Genomic DNA, 19,347 nt, shown 5'->3' with positions numbered 1-19,347 from the left:
GTTCTGTTTTAGAGTGATGTGTGTTGCCGTGTTGAATGCTTATGTATGTGAATAAATGTGTTTATGTGTATACATGCACAGTCAGGTCTCCCATCTCTGTGGCAGCCTGGCACATTAAAACCTGATTCATGAATAATGTACATGCCCCACACAGATTTTTGATCGCTTATTAATCAGCAAGAAAACATTCACACTGTCATGCTGTAGGGCTCACTTATAATCCTGTTATTTAGTGTGTCAACTTCAGTCTTAAAACCCTTTCATGACCAGCACCATGTTAAACTGTTATATTTATCTCAGGAATCTTATCGGCGTGCGAACAGAAATACGAAATGCAGATTAAGTTGACTAGTTGTTAAACATATTAAAGACCTGTGTGTGTCCCTCCCTCTTCCTCTTGTCCATCAGTACCAGATTCGAGCGCTGGAGTCTCAGAAGCGGCAGCAGGAGCTGGTGCTACGCAGGAAGACCCAGGAGGTGACGGCCCTGCGGCGCCTGGCCAAACCTATGTCAGAGCGTGTGGCTGGACGCGTGGCCCGCTGGAACAAGGCCTCTCTGGGAACGGACTCTGGAGCTGAGTTATCAGCCAGCACTACAGCGAGCAGCTCTGAGCCTGACACTGGGAGGACTGTGAGCGGGCTGGTGAGACAGTGGAACAACAAGAACAATGCATTCGGATACCTAGGAGAGAGCGAGGGAAGCATTGATGGAACCAGGGTCATCGGGTAAGGCGGGCTGGGATCCATTTTATTAACACTTTGATTAATGACACTATGTCACACTGTATTCACTGGTCAGTTAACCATGCAGCACATGAGCTGTGGACTTGTGGTGGTGTGAAGCAAGTCAGAGTAGAGTCTGTGAAATTGTGAAAAAGTGAATTTCATTACATCACATTTTCAAAGCACAAATGGCTGCTGATCTCCATCTCTCATCACCTCTCCCATCTCCTTGTCTCTTCCAAACAGCAGGAAGAAGATGCAGCGGAAACCCGCAGGCCCGGGCAGCGTTGGAACAACAGCCAGAGCCAGCTTCTCCAAGTCAGCCCGTCAGAAATGGCAAGCCCTCGAGCGTCGCATTACGGACATTGTCATGCAGAGGATGACCATCGCTAACATGGAAGCTGATATGGATCGTTTAATTAAGGTGGGAATGTCACTGGCTAGTTGTTTCTGGGGTGATACATTGTTTGATGGTTGCAGAGTTAAATGTAATTCACCAAGTTTATCTGTTAAATTCTGGCAAAGTATCGTGATACAATTATCCAAATCCAGTACACACTGTAAGACGATCTGCAGTAGAATGGGTGATAAGTAAGGGATCTAAATGACAGCCGCACTGTAGTGTTGCAGCATCAGAACTAGTTTTTGATGTAACATCAGCAGCTTTGTTGGCTCATGTCATCTCAGTAGTTGACAACTGAAACCTGAGGTGAGTGAGGATTGTCCTTCCTCACCTTACAGGTATAGTATGTTATATATAAAATCATGACCTTTTTTGCTGTGTGTGTGTATTTGTGTTTTGCTGAGTCAGAAGCGAGAGGAGCTGACCGTCCAACAGGAAGCACTCTCACACAAAAGGCAGGTACTGATGGCAGATGGGGAGGGGCCAGAAGCAGAGGACCGCCTCCTTCAGGAAATTAATGAGGACATTGAGGTGCTCAACGCCAACATAGACTACATCAATGACAGCCTGTCCGACTGCCAGGCCACCATTGTACAGATAGAGGAGACCAAGGTGCAAACATTTACACACACGGACACACATGCACACACGCACACATGCACACATGCACACATGCACAAACGCAAACACACATGTGCGCTCACGCGTCAAGTGATGCTTGGTTTTGTGTTTCCCTGCAGGATGAGCTGGACTCGGTGGACACTTCTGTGGTGATCAGCTCCTGCTCCTTGGCTGAAGCACGCCACCTGCTGGAACATTTCTTGAAGGCCTCAATAGACAAGGTGAGTCAACAGAAAAATTGCATTTGATATACTGTCCTATTGTAACCATTAAAGATGGTAAAGATGGTAATTACTTTCAGTCTTCAATGTTTTGTTTTAATTTATGAAACTGAAATGAATGTTTTACTGTTATATGCTACCGGCGAATTTAATCATGTTATTGATGTTTATTGACAAGGCGATGTCCTGAACTCAGTGTCAGAGGAGAGTGAGGTACAGGTGTGGTGAATAATGGTTGCTGTGTCATCTACTGGTGTCTCTGTGTACTGCATGACATTGTCAGGGGATTTTCTTGGTGCAAAAGATCAATAATTTATAATATTTACCACAAAGTCTCATTCCCTGTTGCATTTTAAAAACCCAGGCAAAAAGTTAGTGTTACTCTATTGTATCTGTGCATCATCATGTGTGTGTGTGTGTGTGTGTGTGTGTGTGTGTGTGTGTGTGTGTGTGTGTGTGTGTGTGTGTGTGTGTGTGTGTGTGTGTGTGTGTGTGTGTGTGTGTGTGTGTGTGTGTGTGTGTGTGTGTGTGTGTGTGTGTGTGTGTGTGTGTGTGTGTGTGTGTGTGTGTTTGCAGAGTCTGCTGGTGGCTCAAAAGGAGGCCCAGATCAGACTGCTGGAAGGACAGCTGAGACAGACAGATGTGATTGGCTCGTCCCACAATCACATGATCCTTGATGCCCTGCGAGAAAAGGCAGAGTACATCCCTGAGCTCCAGGCTCTCATCCACAATGTACAGCAGGGTGAGGAGAGCTTTTTGTGTGTGTTTCTATCCCTCTTTCCCTTTTGGTTTGTGTTGTTGCGCACAAAACAACATGTGACCATTTGAGCATCGTTTTGGGATGGGGATAAAATACAGTTCAAAATAAAATTTCAATCAATCGACTTGTTTTGGCTCTTTTCCTTGTGCTGCCTCCCAGCAATGTTTTAATGCAGGTGAACACAAAACAACACTGAAAATTATGAGTTTTGCTTTATAGAAAATATTAAAATTTAAAATTGTAGTGAAAGATACCAAATTGGAAAATTTGCTAGAAGAGAAGGTTGTTGCACCTACAGACAGGACGAGAGGTAGATTAAGATATACCTTTATTCGTCCCACAATGAGGAAATTCGGCAGAGTGTGATGTACTGCAGGCTTTACAACTTGTGTGTTTTATATGCTTCCAGAAAATGGTTATGCCAGCACAGACGAGGAGCCTTCTGAGTTCAGCCAAGCCTCTGACAGCAGGTGAGACTTTACAGTCTGCTCTCCCTCGAAAAACAACATCCACCTCATTTTTTATATAATACACTGATGTGTAGTTATTTAATAAAAACATCTTACATAAAGTTTATCCAAAAGACATTTTATCTGAAATATGTGTCTCTGTGTTGTTGTGTATATTTACCTTTTCTCTCTTCCTGCAGTGTATCTCAAATGAAAGAATCCAACAGCCAAGATGATTTCAAGACAAAGGTTCATCAGGTTTGTGTCATTTAAGTTTGCAGCTGTTACTTTAGTGTCGCTGCTGAAGACATCAGGTGGATCATGTTTCGAGTCAGGCCTTTATGAATCACAATAACGCGGCATGTTGTTATATGATGTTAATGTTTCTGCTGTACTGAACACTTTCCCTCATTTTTGCTGTCACAATACTCACCTCAGTTTGTTAGAGTAGATGCTTTTCCTGGTTGCAACCATAGGGTGGCAGTATAGGCAAACACTTAAAATAGGGGAAGAAGCCCTTAATGAAACCTATCCCTCTTCTTTTCTGGTTAATGCCGTGTCCTCTTTTCTTTATTATGTTTTTCCGTTATTTTTCCCTACATGTAGCCTTCTTTTGACTCTAAAATAGCAGCATTCTCTTCTCTAGGTTGCTGGCTCTATCGTTTTCATATTCTCTTTGCCCTTTTCCCAGCTGAATATGTTCTGGCTGTATCTTAATTTCCTCCTGTGCCTTAATTAAATTCAGGCTTTATCTTTATCCTTATTTTTCCAGTTTCCTATCCCACTGTTCTTCTTCTTTCCCATTTCATTCTCTCTTCCTGGTAAAACAAATGATGCACATTTTTCCTCCAGATGGAGCCTCGTCTGTCGGCTCAGATGAAGGCGGTGTCCGCAGAGTATCTGGGCCCCATCCTGGATCCCTCATCGGGCAGCAAGCAGCAGCACATCACCAAATCTCTGGCGTCCCTGACCGACATCCAGGAGGATGGGCTGAGTCTGGTGACGGGGAGTCTGGCGCTCAGCCTGTCCGTACGAGACCCCTTCCACAGGGACAGGGCATCCCGCACCATCAGCCTGCCCATCAGGGGACACACCTTGTAAGTCATGAACTATATTTGATCTATAGTGGTATAAAATAATGACTGCTGAGATTATGCTGACCACTCATGTGGTCTCACTCGTGTTACCAGGAAGGGGGGATTATCGGGAGGCGTGGCTCTTGTATTTTAGCAACATTGCATCATGACAACACTTCACAAGTGATGATTACTGCAGCATTGCAGAGGATGGAGCGCTCTCTGCAGAGATCTCCAACCTTTTTTTGTCCATTACCTACCTTATATAGATATTTTCTAGTCTTATCGACCACCAAAGTTTCTTGCCCAAGGACACAATCAAAGTAAGCATAAAACATGTCACTGAAATAAATAAGTAGTATAGAAACATGGGGATAATTGCATGACCTTAAGTAAACACCCCTGTGGAAAGTCACAAATATATCGTCTGGAGTGAAAAAGATCTTTTTTACATTATTTCCCCTGATAATGGACACAAGATTTATGAAAATGCTACTGCACATTTCCAAACTAACAACCACTGGAAACCTGCAAGAGACCTGTCATTTTTCTAGGTTATAAAGCTGCCTTAGGGGAGTCAGCTGCTTTAGTCTGCTGGAAATACCAATTGTAGAAAACCCTTGATTCCCAACAGTTTTTTTTGCGTGTATCATTCTTTTGCACTTTTTTTGAAAATCTGCTTGTGTGTTTTTGTGTGTCAGTCCCAGGCAGTCTCGGGGTTATGAAACTTCCCCTATAACAAGGAGGAAATCTTACGACCGTGCATACAGGTACATGTAATGCTTGAAATTAAGCTACTTTTGGGCAATTTGATGCAATGTTTGGCTGCGTGATGCTATTTACTTCCATTGTTGACTTACTCTGTCCATCTGAAATCTTATTTTCCTTCCTCATTCCTGACCTCCCTCAACCTCCCGTCCCATATCAGGCCTACTGATGGCTATACTCCTCCCTCCTCCCCTCCTCTGAGGACTAGGAACGACCGCAACGTCTTCTCACGGCTCACCAGCACCCAAACCCAAGGTTCTGCTCTGGACAAGTGAGTACACTCCTGCACACGGGCGCAAACAAAAACACACACACACACACACACACACACACACACACACACACACACACACACACACACACACACACACACACACACACACACACACACATACACACACACACACACACACACACACACACACACACACACCTTTTCTCCACACACTACACCCCACACATCCGATCAATTCAGTTGCATCTTGTACCTTTCTTTTCTTCTGTTCTCTTCCATGTGTTTAAGGTCTTTACAGGCTCCGTAGATCGAAGGTCAGGCCTTTTGAGGGAACAGTGCTTTTGTCTGTGGTGTAGATGAGCCTCCTCAAACTGCCATTACAAATGTTTCTCTTCAAATGATTCCCACCCTTAGACAAAAAGTATTTTCACCTGGCAGTGTATACCCTGGGGGGACAGGAGGTACAAACATGCACTGAATCCAGGTGTTAAATGCTCTCAAGAAACATCGAAGACCCAATCACCCAGGCTACCCAGAGCAGAATTTAGCAACACTATCAACAAAGTGTATTTTCCCTTTTCCCAATCCATACATAGGATTTACTAGGAAACAAATGCAAAAGTCAAGATTTTCTGATTTTAGCTTCTTAAATATGAATATGTTGTGGTGTCTTTGCTCCTGTATGACAGTAGACTGAATGTCTTTGGTGTGTGGACAAAAAAACCCATCATCTTGGGGTTTGGGAAACACTATCGACATTTTTCACCATTTTATGGACCAAACAACTAATCAATTAATCGAGGAAATAATTGAAAAATTAATTGATTAGGAAAATAATCGTTAGTTGCAGCCCTACTCTCACCCTGTTTCCATAAAGGTAAACAATTGCTATTGGCATCTTAAACTGCAATTGTGTCCAGCTACATCAGATGGAGACACAAGGTAGATATGACAGCTGTGGAGTCAGGAACGAGCGACCGGCTTTTCCTTTCCTGGTCACAATCAATTCCATCTTTAAGCGGTTAATGTCAGTCAGCATTCGGCTCTGCTGTTTATTTGCTTTTTTGGAAATCTTTATTAATCCGGATTGACAGTTCTCAGCTTTATTGAACTCTAACTGTTAGCGAGGATGCTGTGCGAGGTGAGTTAAGGTGTAGTGTTTTTGTATATGTGTTTGCTTGTACTGTATGTGTGAATATTGGAATGTGTTGTGTGAGCTGGAGCCTCTGGGTCCTCATTATCGGGAGCATGGGGTAGTAAATGAGTCGGCTCTTGTCATCCTCCGTGCAGCTGTTGTCATCGGTAGCCATTTTAAATTGAGTCAGGGTGAGACTGTGGGAGTATATTTATGTTGTTGGATGGATTTTCAATTCATTTGCATTGTTGCATTTTCATGGAAGGTATTAACATAATTTTGCCTTTTCGCACTTTTGTTTCAAAATGTTTGTGGAGTAAAAGGTTTTCCAAAATTAAAACCATCATTTTCATTTTATTTGGTTTCATTGTCCTGACATTTCAGACACTGACCTACTGTAACTCTGCCTCTTGATTCATCATCACAAGCATTAACTCACAGCCAAATGAAGCTGATTCATTAAAAATAATTAGAAAGCCAGTGCGACTCGCCTGAATTCTGTGTAGTTGGGAGTCAAATGAGAAGCTGTCTGTTATGCAAAGAAAGAAAATAATGATGTTCTCAAGTACATCTTTGGAAGTTCACAAAACTTATTTAAAATGCATTAAGATATATAATTTTGACTGTAGTTGTGTGGATGCTTTCTGCTTTTTTTTTTTTGACTGATTCATATTTGAGTAGACTGGTTGCTTATGAGACTGGGATCAAGTATGACACAGATTCGGAAGACACACAAGAATAAGGAATGCTAATTTTAAACAAGGTTTTCTTGTCTCCTGTTGGATGAAGATACTTTGAATCCTCAGTCTTGTTTTTAATCTCCCCAACAAATTTGCCTCCTCCTATGAATTTTAAAAGGAGTGTCTCTTGAGAGCCAGATATCAATATGTTAATGGCTTGCAATATGCATTGCTCGCAATAACACCACGAAATTGAGAAATCGATATATTACCTTTTAACACCGTTGTTCCCTCCAGACCTTTCCACAACCATTTTGTGTTATTATTTCATGTGCAGAGTGTAAAGCACAAGCTCCCGTGGTGGCAAACCTGAGGCTATAAAATATTTACAATATAATAACATTTTTATTGCCCTGTATCATGCATACCAGCCTTTACCTTTTTAGCTATGGTGGAGATACCGGTGTGGTCCGGATTTATACCCTTGGCGGCTTTGAGCAGGGCCCGTCTGTGAGTTTGATTGACGCCCTCATCTTCAGAGCGACTGGATTTTCCCTGCTGTTAACCCTGTTTGCCGATCACCCTAATGCCAAGATGTAAGAGGGGAAACTGACATCATGGGAGTCATTGAGAGAGGAAAGCAAGTGGCGTGTATGAGCTCTAATGTGCAGTTCTTTGACCTCTGTGCGTGGCTGTCCTGGCTTCAATGCTTTCACCTTGAATACTTCTTTTCTTTTCCATCAAATTGTTATTTTTTAGAAGTTTGGGGAAATATACTTATTCATTTTTTTTGCTGAAAATTTTCTAGATGCGAAAAACGATACCACTGTCATGTCTGTATGCTGAATATGAAGCTACTGCTAGTTAACTTAGGTCAGCAAAGCATAAAGACTCGGGGAGAGACAGCTAGCCCCGAGACAACGTCTGCCTATTAGCACTTCTAAACCTCACAAATGAACACTTGTTCATTTTGTGTCTTTAATCCAGATAACCAAAGTGTAAAAAGACATGTCATACACAGCCACGCCAGCCATTTCCCCCTGTTTCTGGTCTTTATGCTACTGGCTGTCATTATAAACTGAACAGACAGACATGAGAGTGTATAAATATCAGCTCAGTCTTCGCAAGAATAAGCCTATTTCTCAAAAAGTCTATTTCTGTTTCTTTAAACATTTAACCTTTAATATTGGCCCTCAAGCTGCTAGTCCAAGTCTACTAAACCAGCTTTTGCTCAGTATGGGTGTCCCTACAATATGCTTTACCAAGGACAACATCTGCAGACACTGGTCAAAGAATATAGCCTGTTCAGTGGTTATACCTTTCGAGAACAAGGTCGTCCAACGGCAAACAGTCCAATAATCAATGAACAAGCTTTATTCTTGACCAAGCTTTCCTGCCAGTTTGCTCACTGCTTTATATCTAAAACCCTTCCTCGAGACACTCCTTCCTTTTAACCCTTTACCAGTAACCCCTCTGTCTTCCCTTATCGTGTTTAACCCTCTCCCCCTTCCCGCCCTGCCCCTCCCTCTCCTTGCTCCTCTTCTGCCTCCAGGTCGGATGACAGCGACTCCTCGCTCTCCGAGGTGCTCAGGTAGAGGAACTATGTCTGTCGCTCACTGTTTTCCCATTTGCCTGGTAACTCACCCGATGTCATCTCGTCTCCACCAGTGCTCAGTGCCTCACCCGGCCTCTCCACCTCCTCGTCCTTTACCTCCCTCTGCCGGTGGTGTCGTGGTGGTGCATGATTTCAACCACACTCAGCTGTCTTGACCCGGCGGCCTTTTTTCACCCGTGTGATGTTGTGATTCTCTGTGGTGTTGTTTGCAAGGAAGAGCTGAATGAACCTCATCACCTTTTTTACAGGCTGTCGAAATGCAAACTTGAAATGGTGCAAATATGATTTTATATGGCTGTAGCAGAAATCCTAGTCTGTCACTTGCTTAACATGTGATATCTACAGTTTCTGTAAAGGCTGCAGTATATGTAATGATTGAAAATACAAGTTCAGCAATTTGTTGTCCCGCTAGGGTAAATTCTGCAAAAACATTGACAATATGCACATACAACATAGCAATTAGTTCAATAGAATAAAATATATATATATTTGCTTTCTTTCCACGAGTTAGAGGAGATGATCTATAACGATCTCAAATCTGTAAGATAAATAAAAACATGTCCATCTTCTCTAACTAAATTATAAAGAGGATTAGCTTATCCCTTACAATGTCAAACCACACTTTTAGGACAAATACAGTACAATACACTTGCCCTGCCACGACATTAAAACCTGTTATTACTTATTATGTTGTGGCCTTTTGTGTAAAATTAATGATAAAAACAGAATGTTCTTTTCTTCATTCTGATCAGTCCTTTTATGTTTCTGTGGCTTCATCAAACACATATGAACCTTCTCGTATGTTTGTCTTTGAACCGCAGAGAGCACACCCACACTGATCTCCCTCCATGTTTTCATTAATCTGCAGGTCTCTTGGTGCTTTGCCCTGCAACATCCATTAGCAGCTCTTATATAGTGCATAATACAGCACACACTATGATATCTTCCACAGGCGCTGATGGAAAGGGAACAGTTTCTACCAAAGGAGCGGCGCACTGCTTTAAGAAAAACAGTGCTGTATCAAGCCATATTTTTCAGTGTATGCAGCATATGTTCGCATACAGAAAACAAGAGAAGCTTCAGTAAACGTATTGAAATTATGGCAAATAAATATTCTCTTGACACGTTAGGAATGTACTGTATTTAAACAATAGCATTGTAGTAAAAGAGGTTCTGATAATATATCAAGGCAGAAGAAGTTATGTTTTTGTTAATTTTAAATTTAAATCTACATCATCGCTTTTACACCAGGGCAAAAAAAAGATTTATCAGACAACATGATTGGGTTTACAGCCTGAAGGGTAACAAGGTTCATTCAAACGAAACATCACCCTCATCACTCTCAAATCTTTCTTCCCCTGCCCCTACCATTTATAAATATTAATAAAACAGTCATATATTCAGTTTTCTTTATTTAATTTTTTCTCATCAAAGCTGTATGGTGTTTTCAAGCATCAGCCTTTTCAAAGTGGTATTGGACCAAAAGGAGGGTGGGACCGATTGTATGTGATGCTGCGTTCACTCCCGACATCTGCACTCGCAGTACTGCAGAAGCTGAAAATCTCTGTTGTCAAATTGATAACATTTCTGCACCATAACCCCCTTGCCCTGAGTCCCAAAGTGTAATTGGCTGTGGAGGTGCTCATCTGAGAGTCAGCTCTCATCTGACTGGTGGAGAATTGATGCTGCATGTGGTGATGATGACATCTCAGGATGCTGTGCTGTGGTTTATTTTTGAGTTGCAGGTTGCTTTAGAGTTGGTTTACCAGGCTGTGGCTGTTGATAACAATTGTCTTGCGCTTTAATTTATTTTTAGACTTGGCAGACATGCATGCAATCTTTATTTTGATGATTGCCAGTTTTTGATTTTGGTTGGCATTTTATGCTCTATAAAAAAGATACACAAAGTATGCTTGGTTGTATTACTCTTGATTTGCCATGTGTATTTGTGTATGTGTGTGTGTGTGCGTGTGTGCGAGTATGGGACATCAGTGTGTGTGCAGACACAGAAGAGGCGCTTGTTGCCGTCTTTGACAGGATTCAAGCGCAGCCTTCTGTATTTTGCTCACTCTGTGCAGAAACTCTGTGTGCGGGGTTTTGTGTGCAATCACAGATTCTCTTTTCCCTCTTCACATCCTCTGGCTCTGCCGCACTGTTTTACGCACTACCTCACTCTCTCTCACACACATACACACTAACCGCCACTCGTGTTATTAGGAAAGCCACCGGGGACCAATTTTCCCACATTCCTCCCTCTGCTTCTCACCCCCTTCCTGATCTGTCTCACTTTGCTGACTGCTCTGGGCTCTCTGGGACTGTGGCCTGTCAGTGGGACATAGATTGGGAGGGGGTGGGCAGAGATAGGGCAAGAGAGATTGAGAGCACATTATAAAGGAGAAGCTGTGTGTGTGTGTGTGTGTGTGTGTGTGTGTGTGTGTGTGTGTGTGTGTGTGTGTGTGTGTGTGTGTGTGTGTGTGTGTGTGTGTGTGTGTGTGTGTGTGTGTGTGTGTGTGTGTGTCTGTGTGTGTGTGTGTGTGTGTGTGTGTGTGTGTGTGTGTGTGTGTGTATGTGTGTGTGTGTGTGTGTGTGTGTGTGTGTGTGTGTGTGTGTTGGAGAGAGAGACAGAGAGAGAGAGAGAGAGACAGGTTAAATAGGAACAGGGCTCTTACTGTTGTGGTGCCTTAATTGGGCTGTTCCACAACAAAAAAAGAAGGGAGGGGTAAGAAGAGATCGGATGAAGAGTTGGTGCAGGTGGGCTAAAACCAACAGGAAGCTGTGTGTGTGTGTGTGTGTGTGTGTGTGTGTGTGTGTGTGTGTGTGTGTGTGTGTGTGTGTGTGTGTGTGTGTGTGTGTGTGTGTGTGTGTGTGTGTGTGTGTGTGTGTGTGTGTGTGTGTGTGTGTGTGTGTGTGTGTGTCCATCAACTGTATGTCCAGTGATGCTTCTAAGTGTTTGTGTTGTCTCTGTATGATGAAAAGGGTGTTTTCGTGTTTCTGTGTGCATGTTTGTGATCAGCCCATGTCTCACAGAACACACGGCGATCAGCTGCAACAGTAAAACCAGTTGCCAGTTTTAATTTTGCGGCTGATCAGTGTACATCTGTAGAGATGCGGAAAGACATCATACCCATACCCATCATTATGCTGACGAGAGTGTTGCTTTATGTGATCTGTAGGGGTGTGATCAATCCCATTGGCGGCGTGAAGGGAGGCCGCACGGCGCCTCTGCAGTGTGTTTCTGTAGCCGAGGGCCATTCGAAGCCGGTACTGTGTGTGGATGCTACAGATGAGCTGCTATTCACTGGATCTAAAGGTACAAATATCACTCAATATGTTATTAGTTCCTCATTTAAAAGGAACTGTATTTCATCCAGATGTACTATCAGAGTATTTATACTTTTTGTTAGGGATTACATTTCTGCTTTTTGAAACTTGCAATCACATTGTCTGCAGTATAAAAACACAATCAAACATCTACAAATACATCACATGTTTATGTTATCCAGTGTTTATGCTAAGCTCACAGTTTCTGGGCACACACACACACACACACACACACACACACACACGATTGGTATTGATGTTCTCATCCAACTCCTGGAAAGAAAGCAATTAAGAGCAATTCCCAAACTATTTTTCAATGTTAATTAAGTAGTTCGCTCAGCAGCTGTTGGCCTAAACGCTACAGTCGGTAATCTGATGTCATGGCAATCCATCAAACAGTCGTCTTGATCAAATTGGTGGACAGACCAGCTGACTTACATTGCCATAGTAGCAAGATTTGATTTAGTAGAGGAATTTTGTGTTTTGTTAAAGAGCGCATCAAGCCAATATGTTTCCCTGCTGTGTAGAGCATCGGCCTATTGGAAACTCCCCTCTTCACCTCCTCTAGATCGCACGTGTAAGATGTGGAACCTGGTGACGGGTCAGGAGATCGCCACCCTCAAAGGCCACCCCAACAACGTGGTGTCCGTCAAATACTGTCCTTCCTCCTGTCTGCTCTTCTCTGTGTCCACCTCCTACGTCAAAGTGTGGGACATTCGTGACTCTGCCAAGTGTGTCCGCACGCTCACGTGAGTTTGCTCCTCCCTGCAACCAGCCAGAACGGTTTCAAGCTGTTCAACGAGGAAAAACTGCAGCTTAGCAGACCTTTCATAGAAGCACCTAGAGGAAATTACAACTGTGAAATGCTGCCCATTACACTTTTCTCTCTATTTCTTTCTCTAGTCCTTTTATCCGCCTTCTCTCTGTCCCACGCTGACACTGTTTGGCTTGTTTTTACATCTACAGTTCATCGGGTCAGGTGGTTTCAGGTGATGCGTGTGCTGGTACAACCACACGCACAATAACATTTGCACAGGGAGAGTGCCAGATCAACCAGATAGCCCTCAACCCGTCCGGATCTGTGCTTTACGCTGCTGCAGGGAACACTGTTCGCATGTGGGACCTCAACAGGTACAATTCATTCATCCCTTTGTTCATACTCTTATCTATTCATTGAACTTCCCATTCAAACACTGATGAAAGTATTCAGTTATTCATTTATGTTTTCATGACTTTCCTTCAATGATTTATACAGTATGTTGAGTCATCATCACATTCAAAGGTTCAATCATGCAGTTAGTTTCTGTCCAGCCACCTCTTAATTCACATCTGGCACACACGTTCCCTTGGACTCAAAGATGAACTCATAAGAATTTGGTCAAGGTCATTGAACATCTCACAAAACTTGTTTTTGGCCATAACCCAAGAATTAATTTACAAATTAGGATAAAATGTATGCATATCTATGATAGAATAAAATCATGAAGTGATGATGAAAAGGTCATCTTTACAGTGACATGATAATGCTCTATAAAAAAACCTTTTCTGCCCGATATTCAACACCATAATTCAGGCACAGAAGGGGAAGACTGTGATTGTATTTTCTGCAACTCGACTGGTTGGCAGATGCATTTGTACAACCGCAAGGCAGTAATTCTAGTTTTTGCTTCTAGTGCGAAATGATTAAAAGATTTGACCTGACAGTTAACGCTAAGGGGCTCAGACCCATTTAATGATACATAAGAACCCCCCAGAATGAAAAATGAATGTATCAAAAATGTCTTCAGTATCATCTCTGCCCATGGCGTCGTTCACTGCGTCTCAGCAGTTTTGCTTCACTGAAGGTGATTTTAAACAGTGATACAGGCACCTTGAATATCTCATAAGAAATGAATTTCACAGACCTTTGCTTCTGATCCTTTGGGGTGTGTGTGTGTGTGTAGGATGCAAGCATTGGGAAAGCTGACAGGCCACATTGGTTCTGTCATGTGTCTGACTGTGGGACAGTCTCTGCTGGGAAAAGACCAAGTGATCACTGGCTCCAAAGACCATTACGTCAAGGTACCAAACACACTCCACAAGTGTCATCCACCACATGAGTCAGAGTTGCAGATGTTTTTTTTCACAATCTCCTTTTTTGTCCGCGTTCTCTCCTCAGGTGTTTGACGTTGCAGAGGGAACTCTGGGTAATGTAGGCCCAGCTCACAACTTTGAGCCTCCGCATTATGACGGTATCGAGTGTTTGGCTGTACAGGGAGATTTGCTGTTCAGCAGCTCACGAGACAACGGCATCAAGAAATGGGATCTGGAGCAGCAGGAGCTCACTCAGGTGTGTGTGTGTGTGTGTGTGTGTGTGTGGTTGGGTGTGGGTGTTTATAGTAAGATTGTGTTTATAGTTGAATGACGTATTCTCCTTCCAGTCTGAAAGATGTCTCTTTCAGCATGATGAAGATACACAAACACACCTCACTATTTCTACATAGCATATGGTCAGCAGAGTTAGGCGGGAAGCAGAAGGATTTTGTATTTACGTACACCCTTGACTATGCTTCAGTGCTGCTTATGGGATTATGTGGCACCAGCCTGCAGGTAGAAACATGCAGAAACCCACTGTCCTCTGAGGCTTTTAAATAATGACCTCTTGACCCCTAACATCTGGTGAGCAAAGCTAGTCTTTCCATATAGTGTTTGTGGTGCAGATGGAGTACCAATAGTTCTGGCAAAATTCCTCCTGTCAGTGGTGATGCCAGATTTAAAGGTTTGCTTTATTGCTTTTATAGTAGACAATTATTGATTCATTGATTGACAAATTTACATCACTAATAAATTATCAAAATAATTTATGAGGAAGAAATGTCAAACATTTGCAGTTTTCAGTTTCTCAGATGTGAGGATTTGCTGCTGTTGTTGTTGTTGTTGTTGTTGTACCCATTGACTTCTGTTTCCATCTGTTGGGAAAACAGCCGACCAATTAGAGCTTTGTTGGTGGGATTAAGAATGCTGCTTTCTGAATAACTTGTTCCCTATCTAACTGCATCCATGAAAGATAGTGACAGAAATTGATAGTTAGATAGATAGTTAGTGACTCATATTTCTTCAACCTCCACGAGTAAGACACTGACTAATGCGAACATAAAATCAAGCTGAATGAATGAAGTTAAAATGAAACTTCTGTCCGATTATCAGGTTATTTTAATTGTAGTTTTGTGTGGACATTTGGAGGATCTTGGGGATTTCCTCCATGGAAGCAAAAAAATCATTCAAATAACACACAAGCCAGAGCAGTGAACATTTTCCCCAATGTTTGCCCAATGTGTCCATTAAGACAGGACATCTTAAAAATGGTAATGCAACCATTTTGTTTCTAAAGTCACTCTGTGTCCACACTGCTTGTGTATTTTACTGGATACCCAACACCGGCTCGGCTGTGACAGTAAAAAGCTGTGCTGCCAGCGGAGTGTTGAGTTGGTGGACAGCCTCCTGCCACCAGAGTGCTCCCTTCGTGTCTCCCTTTTACTCATAGTGTTGGCTCTTTGGAGAGAGTCAACAGAGTGTCATCATGTGTAATGTGGCAGAAAAGCACCGTGTCAACATCAGAGCATTTGAGCCCACACGCATCATAGCAACAGGTAGCAGAGTGTAAAGTCGCGCATGTGTGTGTGTGTTAGTATACTAGTGTTGAGCTGTGTGAAGTCTGTTGTGTATCCTCTGTTGCCTGCATGTGTTAATAATGCATGATACCGCACCTTGTGGGCGGATGTGGCGTACTTATTTGCATTCACAGTAATATGCATATTAAGCAGCACTTTCCCAGGTTTTGTTTTGCATACGTTCTGTTTAGCCTTTGTTTTTTGTTTTCTCAAACAGACAAAACAAAAACACAATACGTTATTATTTTTTTACTCAGAGGCTACATTAAATCATCATTCAGTGTTGTGGTCTGTGGCAAATGACCATAATCTCATTTGTGAAGTATTCACCAACACAATCCGTTTTACAGCCTCTCTAACTCAGTGGTCTCTGTCTAATTATGTAAACGGATCAAATTGTGGCTCGGGGTGTAATAGAATATATTACAGTAGACTTGGAAACTCGCAGGTGCAAGCTGTTCTGATCTGCCCCCTCTGTTAAAATGCATACACCATAGTGTGTTTCTTGGGGGAATATGTGAAGCAATTTGTCTATAATTACTAAACACTGTAGTCCTTCGATTCCCATTTGCTTGATAAATATCTTAATATACCTTCCAAAAACAACTTCAGGTTTATGTGTTTTACCGGTTTGTCGACCTGCTTATGCAACTGTTGCAGTGGTGTGATGTTTCTCTCTACGAGGCGTTGGCCAGCATTAGCACATTTTAACCCACAGATGGAAAGTTGATAGAGATAGTGAGGTTGAGGTGTTTTATGTGAGAAATGTCTCTTCATTTGTGCAATTGCAACACAGTCTTTCATTCACATGCGGAAGTTAAGAAAATAATTATGCACATATTTTCTGCATTGAATATTCAGTAAGATAAAAGTTTTCATACCGGCAAACATAGACACTAATGCCAATATGTCTGTGAAAGGCTCATATGTGATGATTTTTTTTTTGGGGGGGGGGGCTCTAGTTCCAGCAGGAGAATGTGTCATATAAAATAGTTATTATCTTTTATTGCGATTAACATATACTTGAGATTTACTAAGTCATGCTGTTTTTAAATACATTATCTGTACAGATGTTATGTGTTTTAGGTTATGTGGTAAATAATAACATTGACTTATAGCCTTTTGGATAATGTCACTCACAATTTTTAAATCCCCCTTGTCTCGGCTGATACGATTCTGAGAAATATGCCTTAAATAATCAAGATACAGGTTTGATAACTTATTGCTCAGACAATCTAGAGAAGGTGAGCGGAATAATTCACTGCGGTGTTGAAAACAAACATATTAGTATGTGTGATACCTGGTGAAAACAATAAAGGAAATTAACGTTATTTGCAGTGTTATGTTGATTAAAAGCTAATCTGAAAATGCAACGTGAAAATAACAACTGACAACACAACAGGAAAAAGTAGATGAATGTTTTAAAAGTTATCTTCCTGTGCATGTGTTCCTCCGTTCAGAGCTAAATTAATCTGCAGCCAAATTAGATGAGATGAATAGAAAAACAACAACTACGAAACTCAAAGTGCAGGCACAATAAAAAGTTTGATAAGGCCTCATATAAAATGCAAATTAATTTAAGCCAGTGATAGTATTTGGACTTAACATCTCAGGTCTGCAGGGCTGCACAGAAATGGTTCACTGTGTTCCTCGTCGTGTCTTTCATTCAGTGAAGAAATTACATAGAAGAATAACTAAAAAATACAGTGCATGATGTCTGTTTAGAAACTGTTTTGTCAGATGTTTTTGTTCGTGTGTTACAGTTTGTTCCTAATAGCAGATGTGTGATTCTGAGGTGTGTTACCGCTGAGCTGCGGGTACATTACAGCCGCGAAAAGTTTTAGGGGTCCAAGAACATTTTTGTGATGGTAAAAAAAAACCCAACTGGTACATAAACTCTCAAACGTCATATAGAATAAGTTAGAATAAGAATTAGTCATCCATCACAGTTTGTTGCTCTCTCTAATTTGAAATGAAGACAATTGTAACGTGTCACTTTTCTTCATTTCCCTCCTGTTGCTTTGTAAAATGGAGGCTGATGTCAGTGTGAATGTCTTATCAAACATTAGACACACAATTCATAGTACGTTTCAAGCAATAATTGTTTTTGACGTGAATTTTACCTTCAGGAAATATGCTGTTTTATTGAAGATAATTTATATCCTTTTAAAAATGAATGTTTGTCTTTCTCCTATTATAATCACAGAATAAGGACCCAGATTACTCTATATACACAATATGCAATATCCTCACCATCTTGATGTCTCTCTGCCTTCACCCAACAGCAAATCCCTAACGCCCACAAGGACTGGGTGTGCGCTCTGGCGTATGTGCCAGGCCGGCCCATGCTGCTGAGCGCCTGCCGGGGCGGCATGCTGAAGGTGTGGAACGTAGACAACTTCACCCCCATAGGAGAGGTCAGGGGTCACGACAGCCCCATTAACGCCATATGTACCAACTCAAGACAGATCTTCACTGCATCCAGGTAAAAAAAAAGAAAGAAAAACAGCAGTACTTCACCACCATTAGTTTAAGTATCTATATAATACTGGGAGGTAGAAGTGACCATCAAACTTCCCTGTTCAGTGCATTATTGATGTCACGAAAGTTGTCACTTGAAAAGGATACAGCTCTTTGAATGATTATTACCTATTTTCAGAGACACCTGTAAATGTTTTAATTATTAATTACTGCAAATTACTGTTATAAAAGTCTAAGATGATTGTTGTTCTGTGAACTTTAAACTGTCTGATTCACACACTAACATTTAAAGATAAGGACTGGTGACATATTTTTCCTCTTGTCTAAAATAACTGAAAGGATTAATTTTCTGCTGCTATTATGAAACAAGCATCATAGGGTTTTTTTTAAGTCAATCCCACGCAAGCTGCTTTCAGGCATGTGACATGCACTTAAGTCTGTACATTTTCCTGAACTCCTCCCGAGTGGCTGTATGTGAGTACCCAATTGCCCCCAAAATGTTGCTGCTGAGTGAGCCCATGTGAGAATACAGAAGGAGAATCTCCACAAAATTCACGTCGAGTGAGTGGACGTGTTGATGACTGTAAAGGCTAAATGTGTATTAATCCACTGCTGAAAATAACCCCCAACAAATGCAGTATTGACTCCTGTTTGAGTAATGGTTGCTAAAGAAGTACAATGCCCAACTGTTTAGTAAAGTTGCCTTGCCCTTTAAAAGCTCTAAATTAAACTGTACATTTCTGTCCAATTTTTTGAAAGAGTTATATCTTCAGGAATGAATGGCTTGAAGCTGAGGGAGTGTTGGAAAGTACTGAGAGAAAGACGGGCATGTTGTAGTTTTTTTTTAACATAGAACAGTGTGTCAGCCAGTGGTCGGGTTTGGAGGTTGATAACCCAGAACAAACATTTTTACCAAATATGACATGCCTATGACTGGATTATGATTCATGCTTGCTTCATCACTTGCATTAATCTGCAGTTGTGTGTGTGTCAGCCCTGTGCGGCTCAGAGAGGGTCATACTTTTCTATTCTGTGTTTTGCCGCGTCAGACTGTGATAATGCTTGTTTTCCTGTCTGTGTGAGAGTGCCACATATTGTGGTCTCTTCAGTCTGTCTGTTCATTTTCTTCTCTTCTCAGTGAACCAGTAGGTTTTCACTGAACAGGATTAACTTTTCATTCTGTCTTCTCGATTCACCTTTCTGTCTTCTC

At 41.8% G+C, this 19,347-nt stretch overlaps 1 protein-coding gene across 6 annotated transcripts in view; it reads left to right on the top strand.

The window, feature by feature from the left end:
* Window positions 1–19,347, top strand: part of kif21b (kinesin family member 21B) — a 55,356-nt gene that overhangs the window by 30,099 nt on the left and 5,910 nt on the right. For 3 of the 6 annotated variants that reach the window (XM_035631369.2, XM_035631371.2, XM_035631368.2), the window contains exons 17-33: window positions 409–725; window positions 969–1,146; window positions 1,534–1,737; window positions 1,866–1,967; window positions 2,544–2,709; window positions 3,137–3,197; window positions 3,377–3,434; window positions 4,029–4,273; window positions 4,954–5,022; window positions 5,181–5,291; window positions 8,623–8,661; window positions 11,859–11,995; window positions 12,575–12,755; window positions 12,973–13,137; window positions 13,950–14,067; window positions 14,165–14,335; window positions 17,942–18,141. In XM_035631369.2, the coding sequence (XP_035487262.2) occupies window positions 409–725; window positions 969–1,146; window positions 1,534–1,737; window positions 1,866–1,967; window positions 2,544–2,709; window positions 3,137–3,197; window positions 3,377–3,434; window positions 4,029–4,273; window positions 4,954–5,022; window positions 5,181–5,291; window positions 8,623–8,661; window positions 11,859–11,995; window positions 12,575–12,755; window positions 12,973–13,137; window positions 13,950–14,067; window positions 14,165–14,335; window positions 17,942–18,141 (2,522 nt within the window). Of the gene's footprint in view, window positions 1–408; window positions 726–968; window positions 1,147–1,533; window positions 1,738–1,865; window positions 1,968–2,543; window positions 2,710–3,136; window positions 3,198–3,376; window positions 3,435–4,028; window positions 4,274–4,953; window positions 5,023–5,180; window positions 5,292–8,622; window positions 8,662–11,858; window positions 11,996–12,533; window positions 12,756–12,972; window positions 13,138–13,949; window positions 14,068–14,164; window positions 14,336–17,941; window positions 18,142–19,347 lie in introns of those variants that run through there. The other 3 variants (XM_035631370.2, XM_035631372.2, XM_035631373.2) reach the window with 2 other exon arrangements.

This window comes from Scophthalmus maximus, chromosome 6 (assembly GCF_022379125.1).
Source record: "Scophthalmus maximus strain ysfricsl-2021 chromosome 6, ASM2237912v1, whole genome shotgun sequence".
Lineage (NCBI taxonomy): Eukaryota > Metazoa > Chordata > Actinopteri > Pleuronectiformes > Scophthalmidae > Scophthalmus > Scophthalmus maximus.
Note: the sequence above shows the minus strand (reverse complement) of the source record. Positions and strands in the feature narration are given on the sequence as shown.